Below are 15,291 nucleotides of genomic sequence, written 5' to 3'. Positions count from 1 at the left end.
ATTTTAATGGTTTTACCCAAAAGACAATTATTCATCCCTCTTTGTGTCATCAGCCTCAGATGTACTTCAGATGTTTAGTGCAATTAAGCAACTAATGTTAACATGATAACATGATTTAAAATATGGTAAACACACACTGCTTCAGTCACCTGTCCCTAATGACAATCTCAGAGAGCTTCACATCACGTGAAGCTTACTTCACATCACTTCACTGTAAAAACAGAAATGGAAGGTACATGATGGTGTTCACACAGTTTTAATAAAAATTTATTATAGTGGCAATATGATAAGACTTTATCAGACATCAGTCGGTGTTAAAGCACATTAAACTCTTTATCGTACTTGTGAAGGCTGAATGAGACAAGAACAAAGTGTGTTACGTCTGTTATACAACACCTGAAAGGTCAAGTAGTTATTGATTGAGATTGATTTATTAAAGCTGAATCTGTTAACAGCCATGAGACCGCAGCTGCTGTGGGGACTAATTGTACTTGTTCTCTTTATTTAGAGATGCCATTGTATCAATTAGGGACACGTTATTTGTTAAAAAAGACAAAGTGACACAGCTGTTAGACTTTAAACACAATTAAACAAAATAATGAATGTCCCAGCTGCAACTGAATGTCCCAACTGAAGACTGTGATAGAAATGCTGCAGGGACAAAAGCAAATTCAAAGGGATCACTGGTGTGTCATTCATCATTCACAGCCTTATTTTATGTGAACATAAAATTTGAAGAGACACAGCAACAATGTGAAACACAGTATGTATGTAAATGAGAGCTCTATTTCCACAGACAAAATGCAGTCCTTAGACCAAGAGTCCCACCGAGGTCAGGACAGTGCAAACCATCATGGACATAGAAACACTGATGGTAGCAGAGGAGTCTGGATCAGAAGAAAAAAACATTACACTGTTTTCTCCATTTACACACACTGTTAAAAAACAGATAAAAGACATGTGGAAGAGAGAAAGAGAGCTCAAATACCACGCAGTATGTGGACCTCAGAGGCTTCCAGACCAGTAACAGCATTACTGGCGGTGCAGGTGTACATCCCTAGGTGATTCTCCTCCATCTCATGGATATAGTGCACAGGCCCATATATCTTAATGTGTCTGAATGTCCAGAAGAAAGTTGCCTGTGGTAGTGAGTCAGCAGAGCACCCAAGAGTGACACTCTCTTCCAGTTCTGCTGCTATTGGCATCTGGACGATTGTTGGTTTGTCAGGTCCATCTGAAAAGATGAGGAGGAAGAAGGGAAGAGTTGAAAAGATGATGAAAAAATGACTTATTACAAGGGCTGGAGCACTTACATGCTATTGGTCAAATTGTATATTAAAAAAAACATGCTGTGGCACAATTCAAAGTACTTACAATAGACTTTAAGTGTGCATTTGGCTGTTTCAAAATTGAAATCATTGCTGACATTACAAAGAAACTCTCCGGTGTCTCTCCTGTCCACAGGGCTGATAGACAGCACTCTGTTCCCATCATGAAAGCTGAATCTGTCGCCAGAAACCAGAGGTTTGCCGTCTTTCATCCACACTCTGGTTGACACAGAGCCGTCAGCATCGCAGGTTAATTTCACAGAGGTTTTGCCTTCTATTAAGTTCTCTGTGGGGCAGGCCATAGTGGGTCTGGACACTTTTACTGTGCACAAAAAATAAATAAAAAGATTATAAGAGACTGGATGATACCATCTCTAAGCAATATGATAATATATTCAGTAAAATGCAATCCGCAAAGTGTATTCTTAAAACAGACATTTAGCAAATGATTGCTCACTTTCAGATTTCTCATTCCAAATTGATAATACACAAGCCTTATTTTCAGTTTATTCTTACCATTAAAAGGGGTGTTAGATTCATAAACCATACTTACTCTGTACCTCCAGCTTAGCAGTTCCTTGAATCTGCTCTGCTCCATATGGGATGATGATCAGTTCATATTCTCCACTGTCTTCCTCTGTCAGATTTCTCAGCACCAGAGAGCCTGTAGATTTATCCAGTGTGATCCTGTTCTCATAGCCTTGTCCCACTGCATCTACACTGGTTGAGGTTATTACATTGGTTGTGCCATTGAAGCTCCAGGTCAGAGCCAGAAATGGCTCAGCTGCCGGTTTCACAGATGTTGTAAAGGTCACACTCTCTCCTGCTGCCGCTCGAAGAAAGTCAACAGTGACTACGCCAGCTCCATGGCAAAGACCTGCCGAAATATCAACATATCAACCAACATTTTACATCTTATAGTTCTACTCATGATAAATTAATTTATAATGTATTCCTTACCTGAAGAGAGGAGCACTAGTATGGCTGATCTGAGAAACATATGATTCATGGTGTATGATTTAGTTTAGCTCTCTTCTGAGGTTATCTGACCCTCTGCCACCTGTGTTAGTGTAACCATGGAATAAATGGCCCTGAGATTATCTGCGATCAATGAAACATGCCATCAAGGCATGATTAATAATTACCTCCACTAACCTTTGGTGACTGTGGCTCTTCAGACTCTTCCATAAACTAATAAAACACAATTTCATTTTCTGAATGCCAGAAATCATCATTATGATGAACTGTTACCTGCTTGTGTCAGACGTTTTAGGAACAAGACCAACAATCAACAGATTTGTGATTGGGAACCACAGTACTCTGAGTAACATCAACATGCTAACATACTCTCGGAGACAATGTTAACATGCTAATATTTATTTTTGAAAAATGATAATAATCAACTTAATTTATGCAAGACTTTTCAAAACAAAGTACTTTACATGAAACGGGATTCACATATTTCAGGACTGCAAATAAAGTCAATTAAAAATAATACAAAAATAAAGTGAGTTAATGCACTTTAATAAAAGGCTAGCAGAGGTATAACAGATATCGTGTCCACCATGGTTACTTTACTTGAATTTTTTTTAAACAGCTTGTCCTTGCTTACCAAATACCACTGTAACTCAGTGGCAACTATGACAGATGAATACTCAAACCAAGGCGAACCATTTGATAATCTCACCTCCATCGTGTTGTCATCCAAAAGGATTCTTGAGCCATTTGGAGAATGTGAAAAGTTACAGACTTCAACCATTCAGGAGCCCATTTTACCCCCTCAGGGTTATATGTTTTTTGTATATGAAGTGAGTAACTCACTCCTTAATTGGTGTGAACTCATATGGTGTCATGTTAAGTTATGCACACACTACATTCATACATTTATTATTGTTACCAACATCTTTGCTTTTAGAGTTTCTCTTTTGATTGAAAACTAAATGTCAAAATATATGGACAACACTTTTGCTTAATGCCCACCTGTAAATGTTAAATATTAAAGATGCTTTTAAACTGAAGAAAATGTAAATGTATCCTGTACAAGCCTCAGGGAAAATGAGGTATCCAGGAAGATATCCTGCTCAGTAAATCACAGCAATACCACTTTGCTCAGCGTCGTTTATCCACTGGACAACCAGCACAACCCCTGTTACACCACAGGAGGGCAGCATACACTAGCTTTTTGGCATGAAATCCTTCTGCAGTGTCAAAGGATTTACTTTAGATACCTTTTCAGGCATTTTACGACACAGCATGTTGTTAGATTTTCAGTATTTTCCTTGGACAAAAGTCATATAATCAAACTGCTTTGATAATATTATAGTATTTGATTTTGAGGATTGATCAACTAGACAAAAAGTCATCAAAAGCCCATCCTAGTCTCACACAAAAAGAAATTTCACTTCAGTGACATTTCTGTTACTGCAAGGAGGAAAAGTCATATGTACTAGAATACAGCTTTGTTGAGACTGTGTCAACTTCAAGGCTTACTTACTGACCCATTAACTGTTATGTTTCCTGTATTCAAACTTACTATTCTATTTAAAAAAAAAAAAAAGAAAAAAAAGAATAAAACCCAATGGAAAAGGAAAAAATTGTTTTGGTTCTAAAAAAACAAACAAACAATTGTGTCTCTTCTTTTGTTGGTGCAGGCTCTCGTCATCTACAGGACAGAAAAGTAAACACATCACAGATGTATAGAGTCGTTGTTCATTAAATCAGAATAAAGACATCCAAACTCACCTGAAAAGGGAAAGACTGTTGAGTTTATTTTATGTTTTCATATATCACTGACATGTCCTCATACAAATTATCTTCTGGTTCTAGGCAGAGAATAGTTTTGTTACAGGGCATCTGATTATCCCAATATATGAGACTGTGATGTATTTATGTGATATTTTAAGTGTAGAGAGAAGTTAGATCAGATGACTACTTACTTGTTTTATGTGGCTGGTGATTTTTGTTCGTTCTAGATATTAGAATAAAGCACTGTTAGATGCTACTCAAATAGACAGATAGAACATTAGAACAGAGAACATTGGCATAGCCGTGGCGCAGCAAGTTAAGAGTGCGGCTTTGGACTTTGGACCAGCCTGAGATCGGAGGGTTGTGGGTTCACTCCCTCGACCAAGTGCAAAAAAACGGATACAGCGGTGGTGAAGCAGAAGCGCCTCCCCTGCCTCTGCGACCCCTGAGCAAGGCACCGATCCACCCCAGCTCCCTGGGCGCCTCACCAGGCAGCCCCCTGCCCCAGCGTCTCTAGTGCATGTGCATGCTTGTGTGTGTTTCGTTCACTTGGTGTGGGTAAAAATGCAGAGAGTAATTTCCCCAGGAGAGATCAATAAAGCAAATTAAAATTAATTAATAAAAAAAAACCACATCAGGGTTAGGTTGACATCAGTTCGGGCTATCTATCCAAACTCAACATTGCATACAATTCATGAAGAAAAGCAGGAGAAAGAAATAATATTATGAAGGCTATTGTTCACTCACTTCTTTTTGAAAATCCAGTACCCTCCAGCAGCTCCAACAGCAGCGATGAAACAGGTGACTATTGTTATAGCAGCAATGGCACCAGCTGAAAGTCCTCCAGGTGTTTCTATGCATAAAATGAAAGAGAAGAAATGTTGCAGTATTATCCAGTTTTGAAACACACAAGCACTGCTGTATCATACCAGCAATGATTATATACAGCAAATGTTACATGAGAAGACAAGTTAAACACAAAAGGGTGGCCCTGAAATTACTCAAAGGCACTATGTTCGAGTTTTGTCAATCAATCAAGTACTGTTGGTACAGATGTTCAGCAAAGATCACATATATCTGCAATCAATCTAGGTACCTGTTACAGACAACCCATGCACTGCAGATGATGTTCTCCCAGTTATATGATTCGTTGCTTCACATGTGTAGTTTCCACTGTCAGAAAGTTCAGTGACTTTTTTAGTGAACACAGCAGAATTGCTGAGTATCTCCGTGTCATTCACTTTCCAGGTGTAAATAGCTGTTGGTGTGGAATCAGCAGAGCAGTTTAATTTTAAGGTGTGTGTCAAAGTTATTTCTCTTGGACCTTTGATTTGAACATTTTCTGGTCCATCTGAAAAAGACAGAGAGATGAATAGTGATTAATGTAATTTTCCTCAGCACATTGGGCAAAAGTAGATAATGAAGAATATTAAACATGTTCAATAATCAGTTAAAATATCATCATCTATCTCAGGGCTTCATACAAAACATCACAGCAGTATGGTGCTCAGCACTTAAACTATACAGCATGTTACTTACAGTTAACAACCATGCTGTATTTAGCTTCTTCACTACTGACAGGGTTGCTGATATCACAGGAATATTCTCCACTGTCTGGTCTCTTTAGAGGTTGGAAAGACAGCACTCTGTTGTTGTTGTAAAGTATCATGTTGTCATTCAGGATCAGATCTGAGCCATCCTTCCTCCACTTTCTGGTAAAGATAGTGCCAGAAGCTTCACAGGTTAAGTTGACAGAGTTTCCCTCAACTGACTGGTTTGTTGATGATTTCACAGAGGCACCTGATATTCTCTCTGTTGGACAAAGAACAAAGTTTTGTGAAATATGAAAAGATGAACAAAAATAATTGAGTTCATGAAGGTTGACTGAGTAAACAAATATGAAGGAACCTGAGAAGAGTTCATCTTTGCAAGGAGTAAACTACTGCTCCCAGTTGTGTAATGTGCCAAGTGTGTTTGGTTGTCCACACTAACATGTTCTAACATTTACAGTTTAGGAAATCTACATTCCAGCCATATCACTGATATGAGAGGAAAACATGAATAACACTGACTTAACTACAAGATCAGCAGATAGAAGATAGGAGAAGAAAAAAGCTTTATTAAAACCCCCATTTCTAAAACAGTTACCATTTCTGGCATGTAACATGTTTCCCATTTGTCAAATGACACTGTTTCAAAGTCTTGACCACAAGTATTACTGGAGCTGCAGAGACAGGTGTTGATTCTATGTGGGTTTGTCACTATGAGGAAAACCTTCCATGTACAAAGAGTCATATAATCCACCATGAACATTTTGAAATTGGCCACTTTATACAATTGCCCAAAATAAGTAAATGATCATACTGGATTCATGTTTTTTCTAATCATAACCCCATGCCTGCAAAATGAAGCAAGCACATATTTCTTGTCTTTGTTTTTTTTAAGTTTGACATTTAGGTGCAGAGAGTACACATTTTGCCAAACCATATTATGCAGGTTGACACATCTCTCTGACCCATATCACTACTACTTCCACAAAGCCTCTTAAATCCAACATACCCAGTACAGAGACAACTGAAGGTTGAGATGTTTGATATCTCACAGTTTTGTTGTTAAAGGCCTGACAGCCATGACAACATTCACCGCATAAATGAGTCTGACAGTTAAGTCAGTTATCTTGATAGCAAGTGTATGCATAGTTTCTTTTTGTTCCACAAATGTTTTGTACCTTTTCATATTTAAGAAAGTTCTATCTGATACTATCACTGTTACATGTCTAAATACCAATTGCTTGTCCACATTTCATTGTACAAAACCTTTTACTCAAACTTACTTAGAGCAAAGATGACTGAAGTTTGAGATGTTTGATATCTCATAGTTACGTTGTTAAAGGCCTGACAGCTGTAGTTTCCACTCTGACTCTCCTGAATGTTCATCAGTCTGAGCTCTGGTCCAGTATCAGGCAGCAGGTCTCCATTCACAAACCACTGAAACTGAGCAGCAGGTCTGGAGACAGCTGAGCAGGACAGGCTGATGTTTGACCCCTCCTCATAGTGGTCTTCTGATGGAAGCAGCTTCAAATTTATATTTTCCGGGCCGACTGAATGTAGGTGAAAATACAACAGGCAGAAAAAAAAAAATCACCAAGATGTGATGTTAGTTGCATGAAAAACAAAAAGGCAAATGGCATGCACCCTGACTCATCATGAGGACTTCTAATTGATTAGTATGCACAGCTACATTATTTTACATCAAGTCACCAGAAAAGAAGAAACATCTGTTCAAAGCAATGCAATAGAACAGCACCTTCTAAATGAAACTGGGTGATTTAATTCATACTGTGCTGTTTGTGGTGGTGTTGTACTGGATTCCATTAAGTTGAAAAAGTGTTTTTTATGTTGACAGCAGATGTTGTCAAGACTGAGCATGTAGGTTAGTAAGCACAGTTAGTAACTCACAGCTGATAGAGAGGTTTACTGGACCACTGGTGCCATCACTGACCAGATTGAAAACACGACACCTGAATGGTCCCTGGTCATAGCGGGTCACATTGTATATAGACAGAGTGGAGTTTCCATCAGTGAGCTGAACTCTCTCACTGGCTGTAACCTCAGAGCTGCCGTTCAGCCAGAGGAAAGAGAGGGAGGATCCAGAGGAGGAGCAGGACAGACTGACAGAGCTGTTGAACTCCACCAAGTCTGTGCTGTTGGCAGTTATTCTTACATTGGACACAGGCACTGTGGGTGAAAAACACAACAGCCTCATACTGTAGTTACAGTCATCAAATAAACAGGCAGATGGATAACATCAGTGTCGAGGTTTAAATTCCATCTAAACCACGCCATAATGAGCAGTCATGGCTGATGTTTAAAGATGGTATTTGTTTTTGTTGCGACTAAAAAGTGCAGCAATAACCCACTTGTAGTTTGATGGTAATCATACACAGAAGTACATAAGTGAAATAACAGTAATGAACATCCTTAAATTAACAACACTGGTCAAAACAATGTTCATTGGAAATTATTTCATTGCAATCATGTAAGATACAGTATTTACTCAAAGTTTTTTCTTAAAGAACAATAAGCTCATTTGTACACAATAATCATATGGCCAGAGACCAAGCACCCGGTGCAACTGCACTGTGCAGTTAACTTTGTAGTATAGTAAGGTTGGTGTAAAATACACTTTGAATTCACTTTGTCTTTTTTTTTAAATATTGTGTCCCAGAGGCATTCAGTGAACTATAGGGTACCCTCAGTGGTTTCTTTCACCATTAAATATAATGCAGTTCAATGTAATGCTGCCACAAAGAGTTTAATCAACAATTTTTAATTTTATGTGAAATATGGTAAGCCTATAAAACTAGGACTTATTGATTTAAGACAATTAAACTGGAAAAGTTTTATATTTTTTTTTAACAAATTGTTGATACTAATGTGGCTCTTAGAGTCATGTCTGTAGAAAATATACACCTGCACCTGTAGCTGAGTGAAATTATGTCATATTTCAGACATGATTTAGCTATTGTTAATTTGATGTCTGTTGTTGTTATATTGTTATTTATTTGTCTATTTAAACTTTGAGGACACAAACACGTGTTTCATACTGAATTTTAATATCTGCTTACCATGTATTTCCAGTCTGGTGTGTCCTGACTGAGATCCTCCATCAGCTGGTATAATACTGACTCTGTATTCCCCACTGTCAGTAAGAGTCAAATTCCTCAGCTCCAGAGATCCAGTAGATCTGAAGAGGGTGATCCTGCCTTCATACTCTGGTTCAGTGAAGTTTGAAATAGCTGAGGTTATTATCTCCTTAACACCAACGGTCCAGGTCACTGACAGAAATGGTGTTCCTGGTGGACTCAGTGTTGTGCTGATTATCACTGAACCTCCCACAGCTGCATTCAGAGAATCATCTGGCAACACACCAGCTCCTTCAGACACACCTGGAGGAGACAGTAACAGGTTACAGGACATTGAGGACACACTGTGATCATACCGCATGCTTTATCACACAGATTCTTTCACTTTCAGCTGAGCTTGACACTTATTCCTAGTAAATTAGTTCATTAGGTCATACTTTTATATAAGTATTAATTCACTGCGCATATCTTGATGCTTGTTTAGACTCCTGTTCTCAAAAGTGCAGCATTAGGCATACAGCATTAGTAAAAGGTTTAGGAAAGAAGCATGGTGCATAAAGGTCTGGTCAAAAATTCTTTCCAACTGTGTTGTGGTATGTTTTTGTTATTTGACTCCATTTGCTGATGGACACTGTGTAAGTTGCCACCTAGCTGGAACACGTCCACCAACTAAATCTGTTAAACAGAACTAATTAGTCAATATTAACTGACATTACCAGTGAGAAACCTGTGCCATACCAATTTAACCCACTGAACATCTTAACTTCCAAAAGCCACAAAAGCAAGCCACGGAAAGTAAACAATATTCTAACACTGATCATCTGTTCTTATAACTTGTTAATATAATTATAACACTGAGACAGTTAAACAAGCAACCCAATAATAACATTCTGACATAGAGATGATGTGTTAAAATGTTTCTGGGAAGAGGTCCACACTCAGAGCTCACCTGAGATGACTCCCAGTGTGATGACACACAACACAGCTGTGTCCATATCATCTACAGTATCATCAGGTATAAGAAAGAAAAGAATGGTTTTGTCGTTCTCTCCTTAACTTTCCCTTCGCTGGTTTCAGGATGTGTGGGCAGTATGAGGAAGTGATTAGTGATTTCCCAGCTCTGGGACTATCACCTACTTGCACCTGCACCTCTGTTGATCATTAATGTAAACTATGAGCACAACAACCTTTTAATTGGTAAAGAAAAGATTTTGCAGTACATCAGTGGGGAATTATGTTTTTATGTTGTCAAAAACATGGCATGACTGTCAGGGGTTTGCTCAGAGGGGTCTTACTGTGGTTGCAGGTTTGGTCTGTATTTTGTTGTAAGGACTGTCCTGCTTTGCAATATTTGTTCAGTCCAGTTTACCCTCCTTCAGCTCCCTGCTGTAAAGACAGTGTTTGCAGTTGATTTGAATAATCAAGACTATTATTTTTGTTATCAAATGTATATATGTATATATATCCTTCAGTTACATTGTTGTGGGTTTAAAATACCCCTAACCTAGCAGCATGGCATGTGTGATGCATTAACTTTAAATTTAAGGTTTGAGTCAAAGTTAATGCACATGACATTAAATCTATATTCAGCCATTATGTTTTGGAAATATACAGTAAGACAGTAAGTCACCTCTCTTGTAGTTCAAGGGAATGGCAGGTCAAAGTCCTCTTCAAAAAAAAAATTAAAATAAATTCAAATATAATCATGTCATAAACATAATGCGAATATAGTTATAAAACTGAATTTATCACAAATGAAAATGAGAACACACACAACACAGGCTTCAACACAAAGGGTTTTGTGTCGACAGTATGAAGTCAAATGATTAATCCATAGTAATTTGCTTGTTCTTCTTCCTACTTCCTTAGGGGGAAAAAAGTCTGTAAAAAAAAAAAAAAAAACGTATTAAAAGTATTAAAGGTATTTATTATTTGTTCCAAGTAAGTAAAAGTGCAAATGTTAACAGATTAAAATAAGACAGAAAACATTCTTTGTTAAAATGCTATGATCTTACAATCGTTACTGCTCATTGTATGGAGTTGATAAATTGGGCAATTTGTTTTATCTGGATAAATAAAACAGAATTGGCTGAACAAGACAATCAATAATTAAACTGTGTATGAAATGCTGCGTATCAAGTTATGTTATTAACAAATACAGCAAATATCCATTGAACCACATTCCAAGGCAAAATTATGCTTTGGAAAAATTACTTTTGTTTTTTAAATTTTGCCAGGTTTAGGCCAACAGTTTAAAAAACAAAAACATTTAAATTATTGAGGTCAGACACAATAGGATGATTGGCGTATAAGAGCAAACTTTAGTTACATACACAATATAAATGCACAAAGTACACAAAGCATTTAAAAATACAAGTAATGTCATTTTTTTTTCCTTTTATTATAAACCAGAATTACAATAAGCAGGTCTACAAATGGACAGCTAAAATGCCCCCCCCCTTCTATTACTTAAGCCAGCCAGACAAAATTAATGTTGGTCTCTCTTATTTTGTTAGTGACAGGGATGACTTAATTCTTCTGATCATCTGCAGTACAGTATTCTTCGACTGGTCAGCATTGGCCTATGAAAGTGTCACTTAGTTCAGTTGCTGTGTGACTAGCAAGGTTTTCTGTGGCTGGTGTTTCTGTTTGGTTATTTTAACTGTAGGTTAGTTACAGTTACAGTCAGTCCCTGTTACCACCGCAATCTGCAAACTCATAGGGCTCTATTTGATTCTTTATTAATACATGAATGAATTAAGAGAAATAAAATTGTAATGAATGCTGTTTTTCACTTACTTGTTACGATAAATGTAGAACGCTCCACCAAAAGCCCCAGTAACCCCAAAACATGCCATTACTATTCCAGCAATGGAACCAGCTGAAAGACTTCCAGGTACTGAAACAGAAGATCAAAATATAAGCATTGTACTTTGAAACAGCAAAACAAACAAAGCTTGAGTTTGCATCGTAACAAATGAAAAATGTTAGTACTACATGAAAATTCAGTATCATGATCACCTAGAAAATAGGGTCAATGGAAAACACTGACATTGACATTCATTAAAAGCAGTTCCAATACCAGTCTTAACAAGATTATTATAACTGTAATTAAAGGTCGAGAACAAGTTTTCATGCTACTTTACCATTCACAGTCTACGTTCTCCAGATGTTCTCCCAGTGACATAGTTTCTTGCTTGACAGATGTATTGCCCACTGTTCACTCTTGTCCTTAATCCACACAGACGAATCCCATAGTATCTCTTTCTCATTCAGTATCCTGGTGTAAGTAGCAGATGGTGTGGACTCAGCAGAGAAGTACAACAGCTTACTAAGGTCTGGTCCACGTATACTTTTGTTGGACCTGTGATTTTAACATTCTCTGGTCCATCTGAAAAACAGGTATTTGTGGGATCGTTAAAGCAGCAATATTGATGTGAGATTCATAAATTTGTTACATATAAACAATATAGAACGTACAGTGTGGACTGATTTTCTTTTTTCGAGTATGTCAAATTTGTGCAGCCTACAGTATATGTATGCATATTGCTTTTAGCCAGTTCATGAAATTTGATATTATATGTGATATAAAATGTAAACGTTCCTACACATAGAGTTTATAAAAATAAAAATAATCTGATACCACCCTGTGTTTGAACAGTAAATGTACAATGTGTTACATACAATTAACAACCATAACATATTTGGCTTCATCACTGATGACAGGGTTAAGGAATATTCTCCACTGTCTGTTTTCTTCAGAGAACAAAAAGACAACACTTTGTTCTCGTCATAAAAGGCCATGTTTTTGGTCGGGATCAGATCTGAGCCATCCTTCATCCACTTCCTGGTGAAGACCGAGCCACCAGCCTCACAGGTTAACTTGGTCGAGTTCCCTTCACTTGGCTGATGTGGCTGATTTGTGATAGAAGCACCTGATATTCTTTCTGTTGGGTGAAACGATTAATGATTTTGTGAGGAAAAATATACAAACACTGATCCGTGAAATTTTTAAAGTTGAAATATGTACATTATCAACGATAAAGTCACAAGGTTTTCAACATTTTCTTAATATGACATGTATCTTGATATTTATTGAGCAAAAAAAGTGACATGAAAAGAGTTTGGTGGAAATATTAAATATTAAATTTATTAGTAAAGGCTGTTTGTACAGTGCACATACACACACTCACAACGATGCACATACACATCCATCCACACTGGTTAAAAGTTGTGCCAAAAGAAGCCGAAATGCACCAACAAAAGCAGTGAATAAGAAGACGGTTAACAAGAAAACATGGATCTAAACAGTGATGTAAAATATACAAATATTCTATGGTAAGCTAAGAGAGACACAGAATGTAAACATAGCTGGGTAAAACTCCACAGGGCACCCTTAAGAACATATATATATATTAAAAAAATCAGACATCAAGAGAAATCCTAGGACATAAAGTCCCTAACATCCTCTACTGTATGAAGATGCTTAAATGCCATGTTATTGGTCCATCTCACAAGGTAGAAAATCTGTTAATTCAAACTTACCAAGTACAGATATGACTGAAGGTTGAGATGCTTGAGATCTCATAGTTTTGAAGTTAAAGGCCTGACAGCTGTAGTTTCCACTCTGACTCTCCTGAATGTTCATCAGTCTGAGCTCTGGTCCAGTATCAGACATCAGGTCTCCATTCACAAACCACTGAAACTGGACAGCAGGTCTGGAGTCAGCTGAGCAGGACAGGCTGATGTTTGACTCCTCCATAAAGTGGTGTTGCGATGGAAGCAGCTTCAAATTTACATTTTCTGGGCCGACTGAATGTGACCATTAAAAAGATCGCTAAAGCATAATGTCTGTAGCTTGTGAAAGAGGTCATCTGGAATAGGGGCTCTTAACTGATTAGTATTTTAATACTGCAATACTGCAGGTGCAATTTATTTTGCAATATTCAATCCATCAACTTAGTATCTTTAGTTACACAAAGGGCTGCAACTGTGTTCTACTGGACTGCATTACATTGTACAGGGGTTTCTATTTTTCTTGTCAATCACTTTGGCATGAATGGTATAGTCACTAAGTAGAACAAAAATAAACTTACAGAGGTGAGCATGATGAAAAGTCATTAGGACAAGGCCTCTCCTTATTAAGTTCTCCACTTAATAAGTACTCCACTAAGTCTGTGCTGCTGGCATTTACCTCTACATCAGTCACTGGTGCTGTGGGTGAAAAAACATGATTATTACCACAACTTAACAAAGGGTACATGGTCCAGGAGAGTGTGGCAAAGCTGAGGCTTGGAATGAAAACCATGTGAATGACACCAGGATGAATAGTCATGACATGAAGGCTGGGTTTCTGACTAAGAGGCAGCTAGGTGATTCATTAGAGGCCAGCAATGCAAAGATACTATGTCCTTATAGACATTAATTTGCCAAGAATATTTTTAACAGCGGACTTAAAACATCAATCTTAAGATGTGGCGACAAAAGTACTTGGGCAAATACAGAAAACAAAAAAACGAGAATCCAGGAGAAAACCCGGAAAACACATGGGGAGAAGAAAAGAAGAGACGCTGACAACAAACGACACAAAACAGAAGAAACACATCACTAAGCAAACTTTAAAGCCCGCTAGATACAGTTAAATGTTAAACGGACAATTTCTACAGACACATTTCACAGTCTTTGCTCTAGCACCATGTTGGACACTCCGGAGAAAGCACACTTAGCACACTGTCTTGCTAGTCACTGGAGGAAATGGCGGTCTCCGACCGACCCGCACCGCAGACACAGGCCACTAACACCAAGTGCTTCAGAACTACACCGTCTCCTTAAAATATTGACCGGTAACTTCTTAAAAGTGTTTACACAGCACAACAAACTGTGTACAAATTACAAACAGCATATTTACCTATTACTCTACACAACCGTCCCTTACCGCCTTCCTCCGTGCATCTCCCGCGCTGTTCAACCGCGAAAAAAAAAAAAGGAATTACAGACGACCAAGATGCACCTGTTCAAATCTTGGCGGAGTAACCACGCTCCCGCACAATACTGCCACTCTGTGGCCAAAGCTGGTAACAACACATAAACCCAGCAGCCCAGCTGAACATTACAACTTTCTTCTGTATAAAACAAATGTTACATTCAAAATAAGTGGTAAAAACACAGACACACACACAAATTTACACACTGCAAATTTTTACGGAATATATTATGGACCTAAGTTACATGAAGGTTGAAAAAAGTAAACAAAGAACAAATATATTTTTGAGGTTGGCTGGCAGATATTCAGTATTAAAAGACTCATCGGGATCAGCAGCAAGAGCCATGACCACGGCGTCCCTGGTTTCAGCTGAGCTCTGTGTAATCACTCCGTGCAGATGTATGAGCCCCTGCCCCCCTGTGCTCCTGGACTGTGGTCAGCAATTTATTCATGTTCTGCCATCTTTCTTTTTTTGTTGTTTTAAACCACCCATGTTAGATATCCTGTGTTATTAAATGACTGTTAAGCCCTGGTGATTTGACATTTTAACGTTCGTGCTTCCTTTCATTAAAGTTTTTGCACAAATTCAT

General features: G+C 37.9%; 2 protein-coding genes across 2 annotated transcripts; both read right to left on the bottom strand.

The window, feature by feature from the left end:
• Nucleotides 1–926: 926 nt before the first annotated feature.
• LOC121185833 (carcinoembryonic antigen-related cell adhesion molecule 1-like) lies at nucleotides 927–2,395 on the bottom strand. Its single transcript, XM_041044290.1, has 4 exons — nucleotides 2,289–2,395; nucleotides 1,882–2,205; nucleotides 1,375–1,650; nucleotides 927–1,234 (listed from the first exon to the last, which is right to left on the bottom strand). The coding sequence occupies exons 1-4, from the start codon at nucleotides 2,335–2,337 to the stop codon at nucleotides 981–983; spliced, it is 903 nt and encodes a 300-aa protein (XP_040900224.1). The 5' UTR covers nucleotides 2,338–2,395; the 3' UTR covers nucleotides 927–980.
• Nucleotides 2,396–3,618: 1,223 nt separating this feature from the next.
• LOC121185876 (carcinoembryonic antigen-related cell adhesion molecule 1-like) lies at nucleotides 3,619–14,738 on the bottom strand. The gene is made up of 15 exons (XM_041044367.1): nucleotides 14,627–14,738; nucleotides 13,815–13,932; nucleotides 13,264–13,530; nucleotides 11,865–12,665; nucleotides 11,518–11,617; nucleotides 10,349–10,599; nucleotides 9,668–10,104; nucleotides 8,701–9,021; nucleotides 7,532–7,810; nucleotides 6,907–7,173; nucleotides 5,613–5,885; nucleotides 5,170–5,424; nucleotides 4,821–4,926; nucleotides 4,265–4,296; nucleotides 3,619–3,990 (listed from the first exon to the last, which is right to left on the bottom strand). Exons 7-15 carry the CDS (start codon nucleotides 9,711–9,713, stop codon nucleotides 3,866–3,868), a joined length of 1,704 nt encoding a protein of 567 aa, XP_040900301.1. The 5' UTR covers nucleotides 9,714–10,104; nucleotides 10,349–10,599; nucleotides 11,518–11,617; nucleotides 11,865–12,665; nucleotides 13,264–13,530; nucleotides 13,815–13,932; nucleotides 14,627–14,738; the 3' UTR covers nucleotides 3,619–3,865.
• Nucleotides 14,739–15,291: the final 553 nt, after the last annotated feature.

This window comes from Toxotes jaculatrix, chromosome 8 (genome assembly GCF_017976425.1).
Source record: "Toxotes jaculatrix isolate fToxJac2 chromosome 8, fToxJac2.pri, whole genome shotgun sequence".
NCBI lineage: Eukaryota > Metazoa > Chordata > Actinopteri > Toxotidae > Toxotes > Toxotes jaculatrix.
This window is presented reverse-complemented; position numbering and strand designations above follow the sequence as displayed.

Excerpts from the sequence above, each read along its gene's own strand:
- LOC121185833 (XM_041044290.1), bottom strand. The coding sequence starts at position 2,337 with ATGAATCATATGTTTCTCAGATCAGCCATACTAGTGCTCCTCTCTTCA. Across the intron at positions 2,206-2,288 it reads ACTAGTGCTCCTCTCTTCAG|GTCTTTGCCATGGAGCTGGC; the intron begins GTAAGGAATACA and ends ATATTTCGGCAG. Across the intron at positions 1,235-1,374 it reads ATGCACACTTAAAGTCTATT|ATGGACCTGACAAACCAACA; the intron begins GTAAGTACTTTG and ends TCATCTTTTCAG.
- LOC121185876 (XM_041044367.1), bottom strand. The coding sequence starts at position 9,713 with ATGGACACAGCTGTGTTGTGTGTCATCACACTGGGAGTCATCTCAG. Across the intron at positions 5,886-6,906 it reads TTCAGTCATCTTTGCTCTAA|AGAGAATATCAGGTGCCTCT; the intron begins GTAAGTTTGAGT and ends TTTGTCCAACAG. Across the intron at positions 4,927-5,169 it reads GCATGGGTTGTCTGTAACAG|AAACACCTGGAGGACTTTCA; the intron begins GTACCTAGATTG and ends TTTTATGCATAG.